Genomic DNA, 20,317 nt, shown 5'->3' with positions numbered 1-20,317 from the left:
TAACTCCACATACTTTCCCCTGAGCCGGGGTACGAGACAGGGGTGCCCCCTCTCCTATTCACCCTCGCCATGGAACGTTTGACTAGATCCATCTCCAACAATCCTAACATAAGGGGCTATTTAAAAGGGGACCAAGAATTCAAAATCAGCTTATACGTGGACGATGTCCTTCTATTCATTTCCAGCGCTCTCATCTCCCTCCCTAACCTATTTGCTGCCTCAAACTCTTTTCACCAACTTTCAGGGTTAGGAGTGAACCCATCTAAATGCACAGCAATGCCCATTCAATTTCCCCAGTCGCTTCTGACCTCCCTAAAACCCGACCTCCCTAAAAGACTCATATAAATTCTCCTGGAACCACACCTCACTATAATATTTAGGTATAAAACTGGCCCACACCCTCAAACAGATGTACTCAGTAAATTACCCACAAGCCTTCTCCTCTGTCAAAAACCTTCTTAACCAATGGTCCTCCTATCGTATATCCTTCTTAGGCCGCATCCAAGCAGTAAAGATGTCCATCCTTCCAAAGCTTCTCTTCTTCTTTAGATCCCTGCTTTTATACGTACCCTGCTCTACATTAAAAAAAATCCCATCAGACTTACTTTCATTCATATGGCAAGGGAAAAAGCCTTGATTGAGTCGACTGGTGCTATACAGAGCCCGTATACGAGGAGGGTTGGGGTGCCCCGATCTATGGAAGTATTTCCTGGCATCCCGCCTAGTTCAGACGGCACAGTGGCACGCCGACCCTACATCCATACCATGGCTGCGATTTGAGCGAGCCTCGATTGCCCCTCATCACCTCCCAGGTCTCTGGTCGAGCTCAATCACCCCGAAAGAGATTACCCCATTGAATGGTGTCGTGGGACAGTCCCTTTACCTTTTTGGTCTCTTTATTGGAAGAAATTCTAGTTTAGGTCCAAGGTCCCTCTCCTGTCCTCCTTTATAGGTGAACCCCTTTTCCCCCCGGCCTATCACTCTGACACGTCCTTCTGTGACTGGACAGAACGCGGCCTGACGAACCTAGAATCCTTGCTACAAAAGCCTCCTTTTGCTCATTCACACACCTACAACAAATGCATGACTTGGATAGATCCGCTTTCTATCAATTTCTTCGGATCAGGCACTTCTATTCTACTAAATTCTCTGAAACTATAGAAAACACAAAAACACTGTTTGAATGTGTGTGCGGGGAGGCATCCAGAGAAAGGGATACTATCTCAACCCTATACAGGTATCATAATGCCCACAACACAACAGAATCCATCATACTCTCCTGGACTCCATGCATATATTTGACTGTAAATGGAATGCTTGGACTGCCCACCTACTTAACACAGGGCTTGAGGACCCCTAGCCCCTCATGCTCACCACCCTGGTGGTACAAGGTACCAAAATTGTTACCCATAAACAAGAAAGAGTGGTCAACCCAGATTGTCTTGATTGACACTGCAATTAGATACAATAATTTGTATGGATGTAGCCTGTACTGGTACTGTAGTATGCTTGCACATCAAGAGTTTTGGTTCTCTTATTAGTTTATTTTTTTTCTCAGTTACTCTCAAAGTTATTTCACTGTGGTCTGTCTATGGACCTTAATTTCCCCTATACTCATCACCAGCTTAAGCCAGGAATGGCTGTATGTGACAATGGCACTAACCTTTTCTTTGCCCTCCGACAGGGACACTTGACCCATGTTCCATGTTTGGCACATATCCTGAATTTGGTGGTGCAGCGGTTCTTGACCAGGTACTCAGGATTACAAAATCTCCTGAGGCAGGCCAGAAAAGTCTGTGGTCATTTCCACTGGTCATACAATGCCAGTGCTCGACTTGCTGACATTTAAAGGGAATGCAACCTGCCCAACAACCGCCTCATTTGTGCATGCCCACCAGGTGGAACTCAACGTTGACAATGCTGCAGAAGCTGCACACACAGCAGAGGGCCATCAATGAGTACCTGTGCGAGTATGGCACCAGGACAGGGTCAGGGGGGCTTGGCTTCTTTGCACCATGCCAGTGGTACTGATCAAGTATGCATGCACTGTCTTGTCACTATTTGAGAAGGCTACAAGGATGATGAGCAGCAACACTGTCCCTCTAGTCTTGCTGCTGGAGTACATGCTTTGTGGAATCATGGACAGGTCACTTGAGGCAGAACAACGGGAGGAAGAAGAGGACGTCCTTTCCTCTCAAGGCCCCCTTTATCCATATAACATTCCTGCAGGCCCACCAAACACAAAAGAGCATCCACTGCATTACTGGGTCTTGGGGATGGATCCCTAGCCAGAACTTGCTTAAAATGCAATTGAGCTACTGAATGCACATTCAGTGCTGCTGGATGGTTTGTAACAGATCAAAGAGTGCGTCTGTCCACAGACTCCATTGATAGGCTCACACTCATGAAAATTAATCAATCTTGGATAAGCAGCTATCAAGCACTTGATACTGATGTAACTGATTGAATTTGCTATGGATGTGGGATCCCTTGAAAACTGCCTATGCTGACTATCTTATTCCTCATCAATCTTGCTGATGCTAGCTTCTAACAATATTTTTGGTTTAGGGCACCACCACCCCCCAACGCTCCAATTTTTCTGCCCCTGTTTAACAGGACCATGCAATTACAATTTTTGTTATATTTAACAGGACACTCAATCATCTGGTGCATAAACATATGAGATGTACATGTCTGTCAATCCTTCTCCATTTTTAACTATACTGAATGTTGTTTCATTGCTTGTACACTCTTGAATTTTCATGTTCAATTTTAAAAAAAAGTTTGTAAAATATTATCGTGAGGGTTTGACCTAAAAATCGGAAATGTATTCCAATGGTGATAAAATAAATCTCATATATGGCTTAACCTTCAATGTAAAGTGTTTATAATAATTATCATGCGACTTTATAAGAAGATACAGTCACTACCTGATATCGATCGGTCATGCGTCTGATAAAAACACCCAAACATATAATTAATTAAAATAATCTAAAAACACTCTAATAATAGTCAGGCATTACAATAGTATCATTTTATAGTCTAAGATAAATTAAAATTAATACTAAAATTGAAAACTCTATTAAAAAACAATGAAAAATTGCTAATAAAACAATTTAGATCTAACTCCACGTTCATACCCCTCGAACTTAGTGTCAGTTAAATATATGCATTTCGTCTCACATTTGGGCAATTATCTGACTTTATTACAACCCCGTTAATCTGGGTGCAATTTCTCTACACACCAGAACTTTAGTCTTGAGCGGTCTCCTTTGTGTTTGATCTTAAAATGCATTGAGACACTGTGGTACTTTATACCCTATTGTGATGGTGTTGATGTGTTCGGACACCTGTTTACCTAAAGATTGTTTGGTGCATCCGATATACATCAGATTGCATGGACATTGAAGTGCATATACCAGGTGTGGTCATGCATGAAATAAAATCCTTAATTTTGAACACTTTAGTTAGCTGTAGATTGAAATTCGGTTACGCCTCTCAGTCTGGTGTGGACTTGTCTGCACGGTATACACCTACCGCATGCAAAGAAACCCTGGTTATCCCAAAACGTAGATGGCTTGGTCGGGGATACAAGATTTTTTTTCACAATCTTGTCGCCAAATGATTGTCCCTTTCTGTAAATAAAAATTGGATCTTCCGGAATTACTTTGGTTAAAACTTTATCGGTGGTCAATAATGGGCAGTATTTTTTGAAAATAGTTTCCACTTCTCTATACTTGACATGGAACCCACTGATAAAACCCCATTTGTGTTTGGTATTGGTTTGTTTTGGCCTATCGATCAGACAATTATCTTGAGGTATATTGTGTATTTCGTCTTATCGTTTTGTCCACAACATCCACTCTATACCCTTTCTCTACAAAGCATTTTTGCACTAGCGCTGCTAATGTTTTAGAAATTTCTCTTTGACATATATTTGGTGTGTGTGTGTGTGTGTGTGTGTGTGTGTGTGTGTATGTATATATAAGAAAATTCCAGTTAAAAGTGGTCAATCATCAAGGGGGACCCCAGGAACTCTGGGAACGCGAGGGTGGGGGGAGATGGTCAGAGACTGCAGACCTGGTACAAGAGATCAATGCAGTCTCACCAGTGCCCATTAATGCAGCCTCACTGTGCTCATAATTGCAGCCTCACTGTACTGATCAATGCAGCCTCACTGCCCATAATCACAGCCTCACTGGTGTCCATCAATGCGGCCTCACTGGTGTCCATCAATGCGGCCTCACTGGTGTCCATCAATGCGGCCTCACTGTGCCCATCAATGCGGCCTCACTGTGCCCATCAATGCGGCCTCACTGGTGCCCATCAATGCGGCCTCACTGGTGCCCATCAATGCGGCCTCACTGGTGTCCATCAATGCGGCCTCACTGGTGTCCATCAATGCGGCCTCACTGGTGTCCATCAATGCGGCCTCACTGGTGTCCATCAATGCGGCCTCACTGGTGTCCATCAATGCGGCCTCACTGGTGTCCATCAAAGCGGCCTCACTGGTGTCCATCAATGCGGCCTCACTGGTGTCCATCAATGCGGCCTCACTGGTGTCCATCAATGCGGCCTCACTGGTGTCCATCAATGCGGCCTCACTGGTGTCCATCAATGCGGCCTCACTGGTGTCCATCAATGCGGCCTCACTGGTGTCCATCAATGCGGCCTCACTGGTGTCCATCAATGCGGCCTCACTGGTGTCCATCAATGCGGCCTCACTGGTGTCCATCAATGCGGCCTCACTGGTGTCCATCAATGCGGCCTCACTGGTGTCCATCAATGAGGCCTCACTGGTGTCCATCAATGCGGTCTTACTGGTGTCCATCAATGCGGCCTCACCACTGTGCCCATCAATGCGGCCTCACTGTGCTCATCAATGCAACCTCACTGTGCCCATCAATGCAACCTCACTGTGCCCATCAATGCAACCTCACTGTGCCCATCAATGCAACCCCCCATGAATGTGGCCTCACTGTGCCCATAATCGCAGCCTCACTGTGCCCATGAATGCGGCCTCACTGTGCCCATGAATGCGGCCTCACTGTGCCCATGAATGCGGCCTCACTGTGCCCATGAATGCGGCCTCACTGTGCCCATAATTGCAGCCTCACTGTGCCCATAATTGCAGCCTCACTGTGCCCATAATTGCTGCCTCACTGTGCCCATAATTGCAGCCTCACTGTGCCCATAATTGCAGCCTCACTGTGCCCATAATTGCAGCCTCACTGTGCCCATAATTGCAGCCTCACTGTGCCCATAATTGCTGCCTCACTGTGCCCATAATTGCAGCCTCACTGTGCCCATAATTGCAGCCTCACTGTGCCCATAATTGCAGCCTCACTGTGCCCATAATCGCAGCCTCACTGTGCCCATCAATGTGGCTTCACTGTGCTCATAATTGCAGACTCACTGTGCCCATCAAAACTGCCTCACTGTGCCCATCAAAACGGCCTCACTGTGCCCATCAAAATGGCCTCACTGTGCCCATCAAAACGGCCTCACTGTGCCCATCAAAACGGCCTCACTGTGCCCATAATTGCAGCCTCACTGCGCCCATAATTGCAGCCTCACTGCGCCCATAATTGCAGCCTCACTGCGCCCATAATTGCAGCCTCACTGCGCCCATAATTGCAGCCTCACTGCGCCCATAATTGCAGCCTCACTGCGCCCATAATCGCAGCCTCACTGCGCCCATAATCACAGCCTCACTGCGCCCATCAATGCAGCCACACTGTGCCCATCAATGCAGCCACACTGTGTCAATAATCGCAGCCTCACTGTGCCCATCAATACAGCCTCACTGTGTCTATTAATACAGCCTCAATGTGCCCAAAATTGCAGCCTCACTGTGCCTATGAATGCAGACTCACCAACAAGGTCCCGCCCCCCTAGACCGGCTCGTTTGATAAGCAGAACACAGATTCAATCTACTATCACACCAGCCAGTCTAGGGGGGTGGGGCCTTGTAACAACGCCGCCAACACACAGACCCAGCTCCGTGAAACACAGCACTCCCGCTGTGTGTGACAAAGAAGAGGAGGAGGCGGAAGCATTGCAGCCTGCAGCCGCAGATCAAAGCGGCCCTAGGGTGGGCGGCCTACTGGGAAATTTCCTGGTAGGCCAGTCTGGCCCTGGCTGGGGGGGGGGGGGGGCTGCACCATAAGGTTTTTTAACTTAATGTATAGAATGCATTAAGCTAAAAAACCTTCAGCCTTTAGAACCACTTTAAAATCATTAACCTTTCCAAGGTGAACGAAGATAATTGGAAGACTCTGGACAGCCGCACTCAAAAAATCTAGTGCCTTTTATTTGTAAAACAAGATCACACTGTACAGATCACAGCAAAGCAATATCCGCTAACATGTTTCACACTACCAAGAGTGCTTACTCATAGAGCTATGAGTAAGCACTCTTGGTAGTGTGAAACGCATTAGCTGATATTGCTTTGCTGTGATCTGTACAGTGTGATCGTGTTTTACAAATAAAAGGCACTATATTTATTTTGGAGTGCGGCTGTCCAGAGTTTTCAAATTATCTTCATTAGCCATATGCCTTTGCCTGCACCCGGGTCTCTTCATTCCTGGAGGAGACGCTTTTTTCCTGTTGACCTGCCTGGAGCGGTGGTACTCTTTTTTTCCTTTCCAAGGTGAACCTCTTTCCTGCTCAGATTCTTCTTTCTAAGGGTTTGAGTTTCTGCCCTGTTATGAAGAATTTGTGTTTTGAAGCAGTTAAAGATATTAATTTATAAATAAATATGGGTGCAGCACTCATAAATTATTATATAAAAATTCAATAAGTAAACAAATACTTAAAACAAATTTATTGAAATTTATTAAAATAAATGTAATCACCTCTGCATTTTTTATTTTTTGCGCTATAAAAAAATATTTTTTACTTTCTGCTATAATACTGTACATATCCCCAAAATATATATTTAAAAAATGTATATATCATTTTATGCCAATATGTATTCTACTACATATTTTTTGGTAAAACAACTTGCAATAATTGTATATTGATTGGCTTGCACAACAGTTATAGCGTTCTATGGGATAGATTTATGGACTTTTAATTTTTTTTATTGTTTTTACTGGTAATGGTGGCGATCTGCGATTTTTAGCCTTCAACACCTTGTTCCCCCGTTCTGCCTCTCTGTAACGTGATCGCAGGCTGCGCATTCCCACTGTATCTCATGCACAGGCTGACATACAGGTACATTAGTTTTCTCAGCCTAGCCGCCTTGCTGCAGTATATATGCGAAAGGCGGTTGGCAAGTGGTTAAGTCAAGATGCTCAGCTCCTTCTGCCAGACTCGCATACCATTCTTGATTCACTCTTTTCCACTAAGCTTTGCGAATTTTGCTTTTTTAGAGGTGTGTTTTGACTGGTGTAAACAGGTACACCATGACCTCACACATTGGGTGAAAGCATATGAACTGCTACAGAGGAAGAAATTACAGTTTAACCACTTCCCACCCGGCCAATGCACATATACGGCCGGGTGGGAGCCGTCTACTCCTGATAGGACGTTCAGGAACGTCCATCAGAAGTAGCGGGATCGCGCGCGCGCGTGCCCGCGCTGCGGCGCGATCCCGATGCGCCCGTGTCACCCGGACACGGCGCATCTCAGATCGGCAGGAGGGCTCTGTGATTGTGTCCGTGATCACACAAACCATTTATTATAGACTTGACTTAGAATTTTTTTTACCAAAAACATGTAGCAGAATACATTTTGGCTTAAATTTATGACAAAATTTGATTTTATTGGATTTCTTTTAAAATAGAAAAAAGAAAATATTGTTTTTTTTTCCAAATTTCCACTTTTTTGCGCTTATATCGCAAAAAATAAAAAACAATGTCCTGAATAAATACCACCAAAATAAAGCTCTATTTGTGCAAACAAAATGATAAAAATTTCATTTGGGTACAGTGTAGCATGACTGCGCAATTGTCACTGAAAGCGCTAGAGCGCTGAAAGCTGAAAATTGGGCTGGGAAGGAAGGGGGCGAAAGTGCCCTGTATTGAAGTGGTTAAGTTCAATTGGGTTCCTGTCTGGCTCCTCTTTCTTCACCTTTATGTCCATGAATAGTTCCTCCACCACATCGCCAAGTGAAACGCAATCAGCAGCAGCTTTATTCTACCTACTACTCCTCATCAAACCTCAGCTTTTGCCTACCTCTTCTCACCACTGTGCTAGATCAGCTGCTGCCCTGCTTTATATCCTCTTCCCTCCTCAGCTGTAGTCATCTTCAATTAATTAATTCTATTGTGTCATTGGTCTATAATCAGATCACCTATTGTGCCAGTGGTCCATAATCAGATCACAATCAGCTTCCTCTATCTTTATTTTCACCCTGGTTGGTGATCACATTGATCAGCTCATGCTTCTTCCCACCCCCTATTTAGAACTTTCACTCTGTCTCGGTACTGCACCGTCTTCTCTCCCACTTCCAGTATTCTATGGTCAGCTGCTATGATCAACTTCCACTATGCCCTCCCCATCATTCTACCTTCTTTTATTTTCCATTTTAGTCAGTGATCGACCACTTCCAGTCTCCAATCCATGACTGGTGTACACTCTTCCTTTACATGCTTTCCTCACAAGATCATTATCTAGAGAGATTACATTCATGCAAAGCATTGTGTCACTTAAATCGCTAATGCCCTGTACACACGTCTGATTTTTTCTGATGGATTTTGTCCCAAACTTGTCTTGCATACACACGGTCGCACAAAGTTGTTGGAAAATCGAATCATTCAGAACGTGTAGGACGGGACTATAAACGTGCCTGTAGCCAATAGCTTTTGTCTCGTAATTTATTCTGAGCATGCGTGGCACTTTGTCTGTCGGAATTGTCTACACACGATTGGAATTTAAACAATTAGATTTTGTTGTAAAATTTTACAGAAAATCTCCTGACGTTTGTATGAAATGTCACTACATGTTGGCTAGTTTGGTGTTTGGATTTGGTAAAAGAAGAAAATAACTTGCGTTTTTAAATACTACAGTGGTAGTAATACATATTTGGCTCTTTTGTGACCTAGGATTTTCTCTTGCTGTGGACTCAATATATCTGATAGAATAACAGAATATATGCTGGTACATTTGTGTTCAAACATTATTCATTGTTGTAAAAACCTATATTGCAGAAAAACTGCTTTTCTAATATTTGCATTGATTAGCAAATTGATATATATATATATATATATATATATATATATATTTTTTTTTTTTTTTTTTTTTTTCCTGTAAGCTATTTAACTGTTTGCCAATGGACTTCTGCTCTGTTTGTGTGCAAATAAATCAGATTAATTATTGTGATACTAAACGTTCTCCTGTGCACACTTTTCTTTCAAATTAGATGCTTGTAAATGCATTAGAAAAGCTTTAGTCAATATTTACCGGAGGCATCAGCTCAGTTTTTTTTTTTCCTTAATTTACGAACAAAACAGCAAAGTAAATAAAATCCCTTCCTAGCCTTCCTCCCCTTATAGCTTTTCTATACAGGGCACTCTGATACCCCAATACTTTTCCTAATAACTGTAAATTGATGTTGACCTCTTGTCCCAAAATTGACAAAAGGGGTAGTTTTAATCAGATACAGGTCTTACAAATTATACATTGAAACAGTTAACTTCAAGTCTAACTGTGTAGACCAAATCAAATACTTCACAATTTGTCTGGACAATGACAACTGAGTTTGCACAAAGCATTTTAGGCAAATATATGCACAGACACTCTACATTTAGTCCATGCTTGTATAATTAGAAATGTTATCATTTTTATTGACAAAAGCTCATTACCCATGTTTACTATCGTGCTACACATATTAATAATGCCACTAAAAAGATTACAAGAATAAATATTGTGCTACGAAAACCTATCCCGTGTCTTGATGAAAATTTGTTGTGAATAAAAAGAAAATTAGTAGGAAACGCTATTGTTTTTAAGTCTGTTAATCTAATACTTAAAGTTTCACTTAATTGTGCAGCCAAGACATGTCCGATTGGTGTTATGTAAAAGAGGCAAGCATAGAACAAAATTTACAAAAAAAAGTGTAGGCAGACAATTAGGATTAACATGTATACATACAAAAAGCTACATGCATTGTAGTATCCTTGAATATAGATTAGGAATTTTTAGAGAGATCATGTTAAATTAAAGGGGTTGTAAAGGTAAATGCTTTTTCACCTTAATGCATTCTATGCATTAAGTTGAAAAAACATCTGACAGTGCCTGCACCCCCAGCCCCCCCGTTTTACTTACCTCACCCCTTAAAACTCCCACGCTCGTCCCCCGACGTCCTTTCCACCGTTCAGCCTGGCCGCTAATTGGCTGGAGTGGATGGATGAAAAGCAGCGCAGCCATTGGCTCGCACTGCTATCAATCACATCCACTGGCACGGAGCGCGGGGGGGCGGGGCCGTGTGATACAGCGAGAGGCTATAGCCGCCGGCTGTATCAAGGGAGCGCGCCCGCAGATGCTTCTCACCATGCGAGGGAGCTCGCATGAACATGAGAAGCACCTGCGGGAGGAAGCCGAGACAGCCGCCGAGGGACCCCAGAAGAGCAGGTTCGGGGCCACTCTGTGCAAAACGAACTGCACAGTGGAGGTAAGTATAACATGTTTGTTATTTAAAAAAAATAAAAAAATTCACTTTACAAGCCCTTTAAAACTAACTATGGTGTAAGCCATCATTTTTAACATAAATCATTTATTTATAGCTTTTTACAACTTGCTTATCATTATTTATGAAATGTGCTCTTGATTATAGTAGAAGGTATTTCATTTTTTATTATTAATATAGTATCTAAAAATATTATCTTTAAAACATATATGGTTTTTGCTTTAAAAAAATGTATGTTGTTAAAGGGGTTATGGCATACATTTGTGTATTTCATCAGTACATGTAAAATGGTAAAACCTCCAGCTATGCAGCTTTCATTGGCCCTCTTATGACTCACCCCCCCCCCCCCTGCCTTCCTAGCAAACTCTCACCAGTGAGAGAGAGAGCGGTGCATGATGTCATAAGCCTAGACATTTTACCAAACAAGAAACAGGAAGTGGGCTTTATAAGGTATTTTACTGGCAGGAAAAAAACATTTTAGTATCCAAAGTTAAAACAACAATGGGGCAGAAGATTTAATAGATGATCTAGAAAACTTAAAAATGACTGAAGGTCTGCGTTAACCATGTATGGTAGCTAACCTATGCCTGTGAAAGGATTAACTAATTGCGAACTTTGAGCGTGCTACACATTCCCAAACAAAGTGTCGTCATTGTACTCAGGGTGTGTAGCATATCCAGTCTCTCTGTTAATCAAAGCCAGTGTTCTATCGAGAAATGCCCTCTGCCAAGAAAAGCCCTTCCGATGGGCATGCGCAGTACGCAATGTTACTCCAGCTAATATGTTGATCTTCTGGTGTGATGTCAACACGACGCATGTGCAGATCGGAGGCAGTATCCAACGATCTGCTAACCACTGAGGGAGGATTAAATTGTCAGATTCTGCCTCACTATTGCGGGGCGGATTGTGGGTGTGTTGAAGGGTGGGTTTTGTCTGTGTTTTAACTGTGGAATGGCAACAATTTGTGCTACTTAAAAATCTCTATAGGTGACACTTTAAAAGCCAGTTTACCAGTTTAGAGTTACACAGAGGTCTGGCACTAGAATTATTGCTCTCATTCTGATGTTTCCAGTGATACCTAACATGTGTGTTGCAATCAGCGTTTACATATGCGTGTAGCACCGACGTGTGCGTTTACATTTGCACTGGGGGGGGGGGGCGTTTTATTTATTTTAATTTAAGTTTAATAAAAAAAAATTTATTTTTTTACACTGGTTCTTGAATTTTGTTATTGTTTATTCAATCAACTTCATTACTATCACTACTATCAATAGGAAGTGACTGGTACTCTTTACTGTTGATCTGGGGTCTATTAAACCCCAGGTCTCTCTACCCTCAAAAGCATCTGATCAAACCGACATGGGTAATGGCTTGTAAACAACAAACTAAAACCAGAAGTGACAAAATCACTTCATCAGTTCTGGTTTTCTACACCTTAGAGTTGATCGGGGGGAAATTATATTCCTCCCTCATCTCTATGGTCTGCAGACAGAACCAGAGGAAAGCTGGGAAAGGCAATAGGGGGAACCACGTTTTGCCACATGTAAAAGCGATCCAGTGGCTATTTATTTTCCTGAGTTATTTTTTGGTTTGTTTTGCTTGTTAATATTGGTACACCCTTAACACATATTGGCAGTACGGTGGCTGAGGGTTAACACTTCTGCCTAGCAGCATTAGGGTCATTGGTTAAAATCCCAACCATGGCACTACATGCAACATACATATCCGTATTCCCTGGCAACTTGTGCTCACGAAACGTGTTGGCTATGGCTTGTTTTAAATGAACCCTGTTTACAAACAAAAAAGTGCATTTTATTTAGTTTTTCTACGGTTTGTTGTCTAAAGATTGCTAGAAAAAAATCAATGTTGCAAGAAAATATCACATAAAAAAAAACCTTGTTTGGCATTATGATAACTAATTATAAACGTTTCTCTGGTCCATAGGGGGCAAACAGGTGTAAGAGTCGAAGTGGTTAACATGCATCTAAAGCCAAGACTTATATATTTCGTTATTTATGAATAGAGTAAGGAAGGGTTAGTACCCCCTATCCTGTATCCCTGCCCGGGAAATTTGTCTTGGTGATCATTGGTACAGGGAGTGAACATAAGGTAAAATTCAATAATTACTGAAATATGTAAAGTAATGCATAAGGGGGGGGGGGGGGGTTACAAATATGAATTAAAGTTCCTTGCTAGGGTTGAACCTCTGGGGGTCCTAGTCTATCATAGGCTCAGCCATAGCATGCTGCAAAAAGCAAAGCTAGCAGACTATTAGGATGTGTTAAAAAAAAAAAGTTCTGTGTTCAGGATATAAGACTATTTAATAATTTGCCCGCTTTACAAAACTCTGGTTCATCCATATCTTGAGTATGCCATCCAATTCTGGTCACCAGTATTCATGAAAGATGTGCTGGAACTGGAGAGAGTTCAGAGAAGAACAACAAAGCTATAATAAGGGGGCTGGAGGACCTCCGTTATAAGAAACTACTGCAAATTATGATCTCTGTAAGGATTTTAGAAAGCTTTACTTAAAGGATAAGTTCACCGTTCTAAAAAAAAATTATAATTACACACCTTTTTGCAGGTAAAAAAAAAAGTGCATTTATTATTTTTTTTAATTGGGAGCCTGAAAAGCATTGCACCAACAGTCAGCAGATCATGGGTGTTATGCAGGGTTCTAACAGGCTGTGTATAAGCGGAGGTCAGTGGATTTGTAACATGGGTGTACCATGTTGCAAAAGGTGAACTTCTCCTTTAAAATTCTGTTCTTGCTATGTGAATATAGATGTATGGTTTCCATTCTATTGCACATAAATTGTACACAAGATAACTGACTAAATGTGTTTGATATTTCTTATAGCAACTCCGTGCCAACATCAGAGAGATGGAATCTCTTTTTCTTAAAGTGAGAAATGAGGATATCCAGACCTTAACAACAGTATTGCAACCAGTGAAAAAATTGGCTTTAGATTCAATAACTAATTTTTTGAAACTTCACTCAAATTCAGCAGAGAATCTACTCGTAACTGAGGAAAATTTCTCTGAAGAGCAGAATTCCATTTCTAAAGGTAAAAGATTTACTTACTATCATTCAGAATAAGTAAGATATCCCTGGGGAAATCTTAAGGCTTTAAAGTTGAACTACTTTATTAGTTAAAGGGGTGAAAAGTTTGTGCTTATGCCCACAGATTGCATAAACTGGGTATGTCTAGTTCAGAAAAAATGCAACTTGGAAGAGTTCTTATTGGACTGATGTTACAGTTTTGTTAATTACTTTAAAAACTTCTGCATTTGTCACCAAGGAGAAATCCTCAAGGGTCATCTTGCTTCATTGCCTAGGATGACTCCCCTGAAAAAAATCAAGAAAAAGTGTGGACAACTAATGCAGGCTGAAAACCCATTTATTTGCTTTACTAAAACACAAATTACCAGGTGTTTGCCTCACAAGTCGATCTTACTTTAGTAATAAATACACAATTGTATGTTTTAACCACTTGATCTCCCACACCTATATACATCTTATGAACCAAATTGTTAAAATTCAGCTATGGGCCTATTGGTTTGCAATAACCTTTTTATTGTGTTGCACAAATAATGCAATATATAATGTTTTATGGGGAAAGTCTATATTGTGCTCTAAAAATAATTTTCTCCATCATCCCATTGAAGGATGCCTGAATTCAAAAAGAGTTGGATTATGCTGCCATCTACAGTAGATTGGGTCACTGAAAACGTTGTAAGCCAGCCCCCATATAACGAGTTCTCTTTATAACTCTCCTGAAACAAATGTCTTTTTTTTTCTCTCTCCTCCTTTCTCTTTACGGATTTTTTTTCCTCTGCGTCTTCAATCAGGATTCCTTGCCACATCGCCACTTGAACTGGTCTCTGTATAGCAGGTTTGCAGATCAGTGTTTCCTCATTTATTGGATTATGGACTTTAGACATCGGGCCCTTTATTATAGCCCTTTCCAACCCAGAGAGTACTGTGTGTGTTAGCAAAGTACCTTACCATTTGCAGCACTGGATAAGCTTTCAAATTTCCTGCTACTAGTGGTTTTTACTGCTGTATAGGTTAAGGCTGAGGGATAGAGCATTAATGTCATCTGCAGGTGTAGGTGACAAGTGTCCACCCTCACTGCCTTGCTCAGTTGTATCAGTATAGCAAGTGGCTACACACTGAGGACATTGATCTTGGGAGAACTTTTATTCCAGGTCTGTAATCCAGCAAAAAGGTCCCAGACACTGCACACCTAGCAAAGACATGAGTAAACAGATAAAGTTCATCCAATACTATGTTCCAATGCATTTCACTCTGACCAGGGGGCTTAATTATGGAGGTGGGAAGGGGGGAAATGCGTTGGGAGCATGGCTTTGGATGAAGTTGGTTGAGGCTGCTTTCACCTGTTTACTAATGGCTTTGCTCGGTGCATGATGTCTGGGACCCTTTTCTATGCATATCCACAATATTTGAGGAGTTAGACGAACTACTGTCCAGCCAGTACCTATTGCAGGACACACCGAACTTACAGGAGCTCAAATGGAGACCATAAGTTTTATGAGGTTACAGTCCCCAATCATAGCCACATCCCTGTGATGCATTTCGCCTGAGTGAATTTAATCATAGAGATGGAGTGGCAAAGGAAAAGGAACATCTATACAATGGAATAAAATGGAGTGCAACTAAAAACAATATACAGAAGCATAGGTTTAGTACTTATTACCTAACAAAAGTAAAGCCTGTATACAGACACATGACATAATGTGGAAGGCATAAATATAAACCAGCCCATCAGATACAAAAATATATATATAAGAAATGCTTAAATTGTCAGGATGACAGAATGGTAAGTATTCATCTTTATGATGTACTTATTAAAGTGGAAGTAAACTCCCCTATCGTTTTCAGCCAAGGAAGCTGCCATCTTTGCCTCTGTTTAATCTTCAACTGCTATGGTGCTGCACATGTGATTCATTATGACACCAGCCATTGGATGGTTTGATAGTTTGGCTGAGAGCACAGCCAATGTGCAGTTAGCATTCCCGGCATGCCTTTTTTTTTAACTGTTTAAATCCATGGGTTTACTTCCACTTTAAGAGCTTGAGGCGGTGGATTATTAATTATGTAAATGTTTTTCCAAGCAGTCTCTAAAAACATATTCCAAAGATTACAATATTCTGCAACAAGGTATGCAAAAATAATTAACAAAAATAATAAAGTATATAAGAAATGTATTCAAATTATAAAAATCCAAATGCCCCCTACCCTAATAAAAGCAGACATACTCACATGCCCATCAATAGGATTATAGAATAATAGAAAGAATATAGCACTGAAACATTTATTGACATTGATTTTACATCACAGCGCAATGGAAGGGCAAGCACATGTGGCCACAGCACAATGTAGACAGTGATTAATGAGGTACTTTACCCTTTAAAAAGAAAGGAAAAAAGTCTGCAGCTATAGCAGGGGCCTTCATTCTAGTCGTACAGTACAGGGCACATGCTGTATATTCATAGACTCTAGGTTGCTACCTTCGGCTGATTGGACACTGACAAAAGCTTTGCTGGGCCTGCCCTTTAGGTATACTCCTATACAAAAAAGGTGCGCTCAGCTGCACATAGGTGAAATAAAAAAACTGCTGCAATCAAACATTTCTTGAATAGTGAAGAGAAAAAAATGATATGAAATAAATAAGATGCACTGTTTTTGACTGGGATATTATTCTAAAAATAATTAGGTAACAGATGCAACAACAATGAGCAACAAGCAAAATCAAACCGTAGTAAATGTTCAAATGGCAAAGTTAAGATAAGTGAAACTCTTGTTGCCTAGAATGGTGTATCGAGTAAATTACATCAAAAATTATTTTTTTGGTAAATAGCCACAATCTGTTCACAAAATATGACAAATAATAAATGGTACAAAAAGTTAATAAATAGTCCCGTGCTCCACAATTCAGTGTGTTTAGTGAAAAGATGATGCTCCAACTTTTCCCACATGCAAATTCAACAAACTGTATTGCAGCTGAAATAATCCACAATGGAACATGTGTCAGTGCTGTGCTGTATATGTGAAAAATTGTCCACTTACCAAATCAAATTATCCCACCAAGAGATCATATGCTTGTGAATGGAAGCGCCTCTGAAGACAAGTGGTCAGCCAGCTCCAGGGAATGTATTCAGGTTTATGGTGCTCCTTAATCTCATTAATCACATCATGTGGTTATAAAAGATAATGGAAGATGCTCATAGTGCATTAATGCGTATAATGCTGGTTTATTTAATAAAAATTGCACTTACATCATGGACAATGGATTTGAGCGACATGGAATAAAATCTTGCACAGCCGCTAGTTGACGTCACTTTGCTAGCTCCAATCTAACGCTATTCCTCTCAGAAGGCATCGACTGGGATGAAGACTCCTATAATGCCACACCACTCTGTTGGTCCTCAGTTTTTTGCTAGTGTCCTGAGGATAATAGACCTCTTTTCTCCTATGAAGACATTTTCTTGACTAGTTTTCTTTATTTTCCTTTATTTCATTTTGGATATTTCAGTCAATTCTTCACCACCTTCCACTATATCAATAACAGCAGTGTATCTAGATTGGTGTAAGCTTGGTTATATATATATATATAATATATATAATTCTCCTCCATCTTCCTATGTTCCTCTATGTACTAAGAAACCTGAAACGTTTAAAGAAACATTCCCCATCCATAATCAAATAGAATAGAAGGCATTCACAAAAAAGTGGATTATTCCAGTACAGGTGGTCCCCTACTTACAAACATCCGACTTACAAACGACTCCTACTTACAAACGCAGGGAGACAACAGGAAGTGAGAAGAAATCTACCCCTAGGAAGGGAAATTCACTCCTGTAAGAGTTAATATGGGAAAAAGGTGTCTCCACTGATGCTTTATCAGCAATCCTTGTTTCCCTAATAACCCCAAATTTTCTAAATCCAATTGTCATTGGGACAGAAACTGAGGTGAAATCTTCTGAACAGGGGCACAGACCGCAAAAGAAATGTTACAGGAGTGAAAACCCCTTCCCTATGCTATCCAAAAAGCTTGAAAATAGATTTTTTGGCTGGAGCTACACTTAAAAAATGTACCTGTTCCAGCTTACAAACAGATTCAACTTAAGAACAAGCCTACAGTCCCTATCTTGTTTGTAACCTGGGGACCGCCTGTAGTAGATCCAGCCTTAAGTAAACCTCTTCATTCAATTCTGCAGACAGAACATTTGAGACACTCCTAAAGGCTCTCTTTGCTCCTACAGCTCCAGCCCTGCAACTGGCAATTGCAATTGTCAAACTATAGCTAATTGGACTAGGGCAGTGAACATTTAACAGAATCCTGTATTTCAAGACCGATTTCTGGCAAAACTTGCAAACATTCCCTTTCGCCCTACTTTTATATGCTGATCCCCTAAAACAAGTCATAACACATCTAATGCACTTGACATGTTCATAAAAGAGGTTTTAGGAGGAAAAATCTCCAAAAAAACTCTCCCTAGGGGTTCTTCTACTTTAAAGGAAGACGCCCCTTTGATCTCCCCAGGCTTCATCTTCAAATCAAAAAGTTAGCCCTTCCTTTTAGCACAAGACTTGGGACACAAAGTCCAACAAGTCAACTCCAAAGCCTTATTCACAATGAAGGGGGGCCCCTAACTCTGAAGAGTGGGGGAGCATCTGTTACAGTTTTTATTGCTCTAGGTCACAGATGTCCCAGACCTATAGGTTAAATCATTGGTTTCAAAAGGGTATAAAATAGTTTCAATCTCTACCCCCCCCCCCCCCCCACATAATTTTCTTCTCCCAACCAGCCAAAATCTGCCCCAAGACAGTCCGATTTCAGACTGCCCTGAACCATCTTTTGTCCTAGAGAGTGGTTGTTTCAGTCCCTCTGGAGCACAGGTTCAAAGGACTCTGTTCTAGCCAGTTCATGGTACCAATACACAATGGAGGTATTTGTTCTAGTCTCAAAATCCCTGAACCAAGTACCGTATATACTCGAGTATAGGCCGACCCGAATATAAGCCGAGGCCCCCAATTTACCCCCAAAAAACTGGAAAAAATTATTGACTCGTGTATAAGCCGAGGGTGAGACATGCCTGTCCATCCCTGTGTGTCCGTCCATCCCTGTGGGTCCATCCATCCCTGTGTGTGTGTCCATCCATCCGTGTGTGTGTGTGTGTGTGTCCATGCATCCGTGTGTGTGTGTGTGTGTGTGTGTGTGTGTCCATGCATCCGTGTGTGTGTGTGTGTGTGTGTGTGTGTGTCCATGCATCCGTGTGTGTGTGTGTGTGTGTGTGTCCGTGCAGCCTACCTGTGTCCAGCCTGCCTGTGTCCGTCCAGCCTGTGTCCCGTCCAGCCTGCGTCCCGTCCAGCCTGCGTCCCGTCCAGCCTGCGTCCCGTCCCGGCCCGGCCCGTCCCGTCCCGAGCCGAGCCTCCGTCCTTCAGCTCTTCGTCGGCGGCCATTCTAGGATTCAAAAGCCGCGCCTCCGTCGGTGATAGGCGGAACACTCAATTTCCCACTGACTGCTGGGAAATTGAGTGTTCCGCCTATCGGATGTCCGTGATAGGCGGAACACTGAATTTCCCAGCAGCCTGTGTTCCGCCTATCACGGACATCGTCTCATCCTCGTCCGTAGTACGAGGATGAGACGATGTCCGTGATAGGCGGAACACAGGCTGCTGGGAAATTCAGTGTTCCGCCTATCACAGGCGAAGGCGGAGGCGCGGCGTTTGAATGTTAGAATGGCCGCTGTCTGTCTGCTCGATACGCTGATCGAGCAGGCAGACAGCGATGACTCGAGTATAAGCCGAGGGGGGCACTTTCAGCCTCAAAAAAGAGGCTGAAAATCTCGGCTTATACTCGAGTATATACGGTAAGTACCTTCCTGTTCCAAAGTTTCACATGTAATCTGCAAGGTCAGTAATTGCATTTCTGAGATAAGGGAATATCTGGCATCAATAGACCTTCAAGATGTTTAACTACATATTTCCATTTAGCCTCCACATCAGCACTTTCTTTTAATTTGTTGCACTACCATTCAACCTATCTCCTGCCCCAGAGTATTCACAAAGGTGCTTGCACCTCTACTCACTTTCTTGAGAACACAGGGCATCTAGGGCACCTAGATGACTTTCTTCTGAAAGATTAATCTCCTTCAAGACTATCTAGATTCTTTGAGGCCTTGAGCTGGGTAATCAATTTTCAAAATCTGCCATCCAGCCCTCTTCTGGAATAATTAGGCCTCATTCTGAACATGACCCAGACCAAAATGTTACTTCTGGCAAACAAACGTTCCTCCCTAAGGTCACATATTTGGACCTTAAGATCAAAAAGCTATTCCTCAGTCAGATTCTCCATGACGGTCCCGGGCCTTATGTTAGACTAATTTTAGCCTGTTCCTTTCCCTAATTTTCTCTCAAGCACAAAAAGCACAGTAGAACAAACACACAGCCCTTCTCTGGATCTTTCTATGTTCTTCAGTCTTCAAGGAATTCATTAACTTGGTGGATTTCCAACTGAACCGTGAAAATGGCGAATGTATTTCTTGCATACTCGTGGAGGGTGGTAAAGACAGATGCCAGAACTCAGAGCAATAAAATGATATCACTGGATCACACTTTTTCTGATATACCTGGTCAGGGTTGCAGTCAAACAA

General features: G+C 41.9%; 1 protein-coding gene across 11 annotated transcripts in view; it reads left to right on the top strand.

The window, feature by feature from the left end:
- Positions 1-20,317, top strand: part of STX17 (syntaxin 17) — a 176,563-nt gene that overhangs the window by 62,692 nt on the left and 93,554 nt on the right. For all 11 annotated transcript variants that reach the window (XM_077491811.1, XM_077491803.1, XM_077491806.1 and 8 more), the window contains one exon: positions 13,494-13,701. In XM_077491811.1, the coding sequence (XP_077347937.1) occupies positions 13,494-13,701 (208 nt within the window). The remainder of the gene's footprint in view (positions 1-13,493; positions 13,702-20,317) is intronic.

Source organism: Lithobates pipiens, unplaced genomic scaffold (assembly GCF_037356315.1).
Source record: "Lithobates pipiens isolate NorthernLeopardFrog02 unplaced genomic scaffold, aLitPip1_a1.2 Scaffold_19, whole genome shotgun sequence".
NCBI lineage: Eukaryota > Metazoa > Chordata > Amphibia > Anura > Ranidae > Lithobates > Lithobates pipiens.
The sequence above is the reverse complement of the archived record's forward strand: the minus strand, read 5'-3'. Positions and strand labels throughout refer to the sequence as shown.